This window comes from Glycine max, chromosome 9 (genome assembly GCF_000004515.6).
Source record: "Glycine max cultivar Williams 82 chromosome 9, Glycine_max_v4.0, whole genome shotgun sequence".
Lineage (NCBI taxonomy): Eukaryota > Viridiplantae > Streptophyta > Magnoliopsida > Fabales > Fabaceae > Glycine > Glycine max.
Genome location: NC_038245.2, coordinates 35948766 through 35955518, shown reverse-complemented (window position 1 = coordinate 35955518; position 6753 = coordinate 35948766). Strand labels below are relative to the sequence as shown.

General features: G+C 33.5%; 1 protein-coding gene across 2 annotated transcripts; it reads left to right on the top strand.

Annotated features, from left to right (window-relative positions):
* The first annotated feature begins 708 nt into the window (after positions 1 to 708).
* LOC102665379 (F-box/FBD/LRR-repeat protein At1g78750) lies at positions 709 to 6067 on the top strand. 2 transcript variants are annotated; one of them, XM_006587264.4, is made up of 5 exons: positions 709 to 1117; positions 1255 to 1311; positions 2633 to 3613; positions 3766 to 3935; positions 5803 to 6067. In XM_006587264.4, the coding sequence occupies exons 3-4, from the start codon at positions 2639 to 2641 to the stop codon at positions 3925 to 3927; spliced, it is 1137 nt and encodes a 378-aa protein (XP_006587327.1). In that variant the 5' UTR covers positions 709 to 1117; positions 1255 to 1311; positions 2633 to 2638; the 3' UTR covers positions 3928 to 3935; positions 5803 to 6067. The 2 variants fall into 2 exon arrangements, with proteins under 2 accessions (XP_006587327.1, XP_014617641.1); XM_014762155.3 differs by having other exon boundaries at positions 709 to 1311.
* The last annotated feature ends 686 nt before the right edge of the window (positions 6068 to 6753 follow it).

Genomic DNA, 6753 nt, shown 5'->3' with positions numbered 1-6753 from the left:
AGTTTTCATCATCCCAAATCACAATTCACAATTGTTTCCCATAATCACAAACCATAATGTGAGATCAATTTTTTACATATTTATTTAAATATTTAAAATTTAATAAATAATTATTTGATGAATAATAAGTTTAACAAAAATATTTGTTATTAATTTCATGTGTAAAACTAGATATACGATCTATTACTAAAAGAAAATTAAGTATATATAAACTCAAAAATCTATTTTCTTATATATGTTTCTTTATTATTATTTTTATTTTTAATTTTCCTTTTTTTAATTCTTATATATACATAAAGGATCTCAAGGGAGGATTTTCCATATCCATCATTGCCTTTATATTTTTTCTTTATGCCCATAACATATTTTTGTTTGTATGTCAATTTTTGCATTCCTCAATTCACTCTAATTATGTAGGATCTCATATATTCCACTTCCTTTCTAATTGTGACACAACAAACTCAATTTGTAACCTTGTTTTGTATTATTCATAAACTAGAAAATATTTTGTAAAAAAGGTCTAGCTCACACATGGATCCAACTTTGCCGCCTATCATTAATTATCAATTACTTCATTCAGTCAATCAATCAGTTACTTTGATTAAAATGGCTCCACTAAGGACACATGTCAACTTCTTATAAAAGCTGCCTAAACTAGCATCTAAATATCTAAGTTTGTCCTATTTGTTCTCATTTTTTATTAGTTTTGATCAGTTTTTTTCTTTCTTCTGCATTTAGTTTATTCTTTTCTCTCTTCTTTCAAAATCTTTCAGACAACACCTCAAAAAACCTCCTCTGGTCACCGACTCTAATGTGATTTTTGGCTTGTTAGGGCTGCAGCTTGAAAAAGTAAATCGATTAAAACGTTTCTCACATTCTATTATTCATTTCCCCCAAAAAAATTCCAGAAAATAGCACCTTGGCCAAACCCTAACTATCAAGTTATTGTCGTTGTCGGTCATAGTGAGAAGAATGATTTTTCTTCTGTCATTTTTCCTTTTCCTTTTCTAGAAAATCCCTTAAATCCTCGACATCTAGTCACCAACTCTTATGCCCTCTTCTTTTCCTCCTTTTGTGATTTCCATCTTCTTCAACAAATCTAAAGGTAGTGTGATGGGTAAGCTTCTTCTTTTTTCTTTTTCATTTTTACCTTTGACAAAACTTAATTATTAGAAGTTTGTTTATCTTCTTCATTTGAAGAACAATTTTGGTTGCTAAGTTTTCTGGATTGCCCCTAATGTTTGTACCTTTCAGTTATATTCAAAGGTTTTTGTTGTTCTTCATTTTAGGAATCACAATCGTCAGGTGTGGGTACGTATTTTTTCTTTCCTTATTTTTGTTTTTGTGTTTGAGTCTGATGCATACACAATGTGTAGCTAACATTTTTGTTGTGGGTGAGTTTTCTTTAATTTTTCTCTTTGGGGTACTAGAGCATTTTGGCAGCAATGACTAGGCAAGTCTGGGCAATCATGGTTAAGCAAGCTCTATGGGTTACCTTTGGGTACTACTTATGGATTTTAAATTTCTTCCACTTGAGAGGAAAATTACCATGTGAAAGAAACTCACACTTGACGAGAAGATTCTTAAAGTACAAGTGTGAGGTGAAGTCTCACATCGTATAGGAATTAGAATGTTGAGCATCATATATGTGAAGAAAAGACCCATAAGTATGAACCTTAAGGTTTTAGGTTAAAGTGTAGTGTCAAGTTCATTTATATGGTTACTCATGGCCCTTTAGTGTAAATATCCCTAATACCTCCTCAGATTTCCCAACAATTGATATTAGAGTCGATGATATGACTTAGTGATTGGCTTGAACAAGTGAAGAAGACGAAAATGAATCCATGAACATGAGAATCCCTTGAATTGAAAATGACTTCCACTCAAGGGGGAAACTACCATGTGGAAGAGAATCACAATTGAAACGGGGGGGGGGGGGGGGGGCCATTGTAAAATTAAAAATTTGAAGTTAAAGTGTGATGTCCAATTCATTTAAACGAGATTAATGTAACAAGATCCCAAAAGAAACACAAAGGATGTCAATATTAATAGACAATGTAATTCAGTTGAAAAATAGGTTTAAATGTGGTTTTGTCCTCATAAGGTCACATTTTTTTTTTAATTTTAGTGTCTCTAAGTTTTTTTATTTATTTTTAGTTCCCATAAGTTTACATTTTTTTTTTCAGTTTTTGTGCATGGAATTTGTTTTGTTCATTTTTAGTTCATATAAGTTTGTAATTTTTCAATTTGGTCCCTCTAAGTTTGATTTTTTTTTTTCAATTTTAGTGTGAACTTACAAAGACTAAAAAAAGAAGAAATATTAAAATCTTAAAGGATTAAAATTGAAAAAAGCACAAACTTACATACATAGCTAAAAATGAACAAAAAAAAAACTTACATAAATCAAAATTAAAAACACACAAATTTACAGAAACCAAAGTTAAAAAACACCAACTTAAAAAAAAAAAGACAACAAAATATAAGGAACCAAAATCTCAGATTAAAATTTAAAGAACCAAACTGTAATTAAACATTTAAACCTTAAAAAATGGAATATTTCAGAGGTTATGAATATCTGCTATGATCTTAATCTATAGTATGTGAAATATTTGTCAAACGTTTCTTTGGTCAGGTATCAATGGAAGGAAAAGAAACTGAGGGAATGTTGAAGATGACGACAGATAAGAGACAACAGAAGCGAAGCAGAAGTGACAGAGAAGAGGAAAGGGACAGGCTGAGTGAGTTGCCTGACTGTGTTGTGCTCCACATAATGGAATTTATGGACACAAAATATGCTGTACAAACTTGTGTCTTGTCTAAAAGATGGAAGGACCTTTGGAAGCGTCTAACTTATCTTGGATTCAATACAACCCTCTTTAACAATGTTGTCAAATTCAACAAATTTGTGTCTCGCGTTCTGTCTGGCCGAGATGGTTCAGTTTCCCTGCTCAATCTTGAATTCACGCGTCGCGGTATGGCAGAGCCCAAGCTCTTCAATAGGCTGATGAAATATGCTGTGCTGCACAATGTTCAGCAGTTTACAGTATCTCTAAATTTAAGCTTCAGACAGAGTTTCGAGTTTCGCCCCTACATCTTTTCCTGTGAGTCCTTGACATTTCTGAAGCTTTCATTTAATTCTTTTGACACCTCGATTGTAGCACTTCCAGGATCTCTGAACATGCCAGCATTAAAAAGCTTGCAAGTTGAGGCTGTCTCTTTTACTGCAAGGGACAATGACTATGCTGAGCCGTTTTCTACCTGTAATGTGCTGAATACTTTGATACTTGATGGTTGTTCGTTGCATAAAGATGCAAAATTCCTCTCTATATCAAATTCTAGCCTCTCTAGTTTGACCATAAGTGGTAGCTTTGAAGGAGGAGCTTACAAAATTGCGCTTTCTACTCCAAACCTTAGTTCTCTCACAGTCACGGGTCATAATAATCACACAATCTCCTCCGCATGCAATCTTTCTTTCCTTGAAGAAGTAACCATTGACACCCTTGGTTATACACTTTTTCCGAATACAGACTTACTCATCATAAGCTGGCTGCAAGTTCTCACCAATGTAAAGATACTGAGGCTCTATTCGGGTACCCTTCTGACAATACTACGGGTTAGTTACTATGCTTTCTCCTCTTTACATCTTTTATTTTTTTCATAATGCTCATAAGATGGGTGTTCTTGTGTCAAATTTTTAGCCGATACTCAATCTTGCAATTAAGAATGTCAATTATAATATGCCTCCTATTCACTCTAATTGTGTAGGATATATCAAATCCTGTTTCGGTGAGTACTCAGCCTCCCTGCTTTGTTCAATTGAAGTCATTGATTTTGGCGAACCAACCATCTGCAGATATATCTTTTGAGCAACTAAAGAGAGCAGTGGAGTACCTACTTCAAAACTCTCCACAACGTAGAATTGATTAAATCTTCAGGTAGAGTTTTTTCCATATTATTCAGTTTTACTTATTTTATGCTTCTGTTTTTTCCATGATACAGTGAGACTCTCTTCCATCCATGTCATCATTGTTTTTTTTTTTTTTTATGAAACTACACTATGGGGAGCAATGTGTCTGAGACAAAAAATTTATTATTTTTTTGTTGGAGAATGCTGATGAGTAAAATATTCTGTTTACAACTGAATTGAGACTGCAACAGAAAACTAGTTTTTATTTGAGTTCTTTTGAAATGACAACAAATATCTTTTAGTGGCAATCAGTTTATGTTGTCTTTGAAGTTTTTGCATGGTATGTATTACAACAGTCTGGATCATCCTTAAAGAACAAAACTACCGAAGAAAAAAGGACACATACTAGACTGAAGAATCTGAAGTGGTTTTGTTTGCTAGTGTTGTATGTTGCATTATGACTGTGAAACTTTCAATCATGAAATTGGATCGAATCCTTCTTTTCACTTAAGGCTAAGATTTAGCTGTTATATTGTCATTCAATTTCACATCTGAAATTTCATAGAATTAGTTTCATGGTAGATCTAGATACAATCTTTTTGAAAAGCATTTTGGTAATTTCAAAATAGGAAGAGCTCAAAATGCATTTTTGAAAAGCCTTAAGCATGTATAGTACCTCTGCATTGCTGGCTAAAGTTCGGTCTTTCTGAGTTCTCAGATTGTAAGTTTGCAACATAAAATTCAATGCTTGTAACACCTATAATAGGATAGTCACAGGCCAATCATGAATGAGTGTGGTAGTGGCAGGGAAGAGAAATTAGACCCATAGAGGAAGAAGTGAGGAGTGGAACATGCTAATGTGGTTGAAGGAGAGAGAATATAACAGAAAATGACAGGTGGCAAGGGGAGAGAGGGAGGAGAGAGAAGGTTATCTAATGGGTGTAGTTGTGGTAATCGAAAAAGGGGTATCAAAAAATTAGTATCAAATATCAATATTGGCTAGACTGAGTGAAGTTCTGCCTCAGGAAAGGGGTTCTCTAATTTCTGTTATTGTTTGTTTTCTATCTTTCATCTTGTAAGGAGCTAGTCTCCAGCTATAAGCCATTACCCTATTTTTCTTTTTATATTTTCTTGGATTGCAACATTGTAAAAGAGGTTTATACCTCTGATATTGTTCCAATTCAGTATCAACATTACTTGAGTTTTACCGTTCCTATTTTGGCTCCTAACAGATAGCTTTCTGCCTTTCTCGTGTGTTATTGTTTTCAATTCCTTCTCCCCTGTTATTCCTATATTGTTTGCATGCTGTTATGTATCTTCCAGAAACTTCACATATATTTTTTGTATATGTTACGTATAATCTGTGCAAGGCAATAATCTTGGCAACTTTTACTTTTTATGCATTTAGTGGATAAGATAAAGCCTAAGGAGATATTTGTTTAGATGAGAAAGCCAGTAATTGTCACTCCAAAATATATGAAGACTAGTGGCAGGCATTGACAACACTACAATTAACTGATTAAGTGAACATATGTCTGAAACTTGTGTTTTGATTCACTCGCGCTTGTTCTTTGTAGCTTTAGAGATAGAAATCACTACAAGCAAAGCACTCTTAATTAGATGTTGCAAATTATGTTGAAACTTGAGCATGTGTTTGGCATAAATTTGCTAGGGACTTCCTTTATAACACCCCACTTTCTTGCTTCTAGTTTTTCCTTGCATACTTGGTGTAGTTCTATGGCTGCTAAGTCAAGTTGAATTATAAAATGATTTACTAGTGATGGCATGTCATTTTCTTAATTTGACCTACCGAATATTAACTTGAACATTTCTTGGTATAGGCATACTCCTTATTATAAATTGTTTTTGACTAAGTTTAACTCTTGCTTATTTAGGTTCCTTGTTCATACATTGTTGATCCAGGCCCTCAAAGGATCCTATGTGGCTCAATTTGGTGAGAGACTGTTTGTTGGCTTCCTGTATTACATGGCCTAGTACTGTGTAGGTTCTTAATGTCTTTAATAAGATTGTAGTTTTGACCTAAAACCAAGAAAATATTGTAGTAATGATGAGTAGCTGGAAGCTTGGAATTGTTCCCTTAACTAAGGAAAATAACAGTTTGAGAATTCATCTCTACTATCGGTTTTCTTTTCATTTTCATTTTATTTCTAATCATATCCTTGACTAATTTGAGAGTTGAGGCCCTAAAACAATCCCCAACGTTCAGCCTTGACAATTGAACATAAACCCAAGTTTGTGAAGAATCACTCAAAAGATCTAGAGTCATTATGATTCTAGGGCCTGCACCTCCGAATGCTCAAAAAAACCTAACTCGTTTTCACATACCTTCACTATTGGGATTTGCGAGATAATATTTATGGAGAGAGAAAACAAAATTGCACGAAGCAGTACAAAATGGAGGCCTCAATTCCTTTTTCTCTCTGATGTTTAGGAACCCTATCAGAGCAATCGGAGGAAAAATTTGAGGAATCTCAGGAAACCGTTAGAGATGTTGCTATTGTTGTCACAATGCACATGTGAGCCCGCTTAGAGGTAAGAGATGTGTTTATCGCAATTGGGATTAGAATGAACATGTGTAGAGATCCTTAAAGGGTTAAATTGAGGTTTATTTTTGAATGTTTATTGAATTATAGAATTTTTCCTTTATGATTATAAATACAATATTAATGTCCTGATGCCAATTGGTTAATAAAATTGAGTGTCATTGGTGTTTTCATTTTTACCTAGAATTATAAGGTTCTTATAATAAGTATACAATGTACATATAAGAATTAAGAATTAAATAGTTAATAAGGATGTATTAAGGAATCACAACTTCAACTACT

Excerpts from the sequence above, each read along its gene's own strand:
- LOC102665379 (XM_006587264.4), top strand. The coding sequence starts at position 2,639 with ATGGAAGGAAAAGAAACTGAGGGAATGTTGAAGATGACGACAGATAAG. Across the intron at positions 3,614-3,765 it reads CCCTTCTGACAATACTACGG|GATATATCAAATCCTGTTTC; the intron begins GTTAGTTACTAT and ends CTAATTGTGTAG.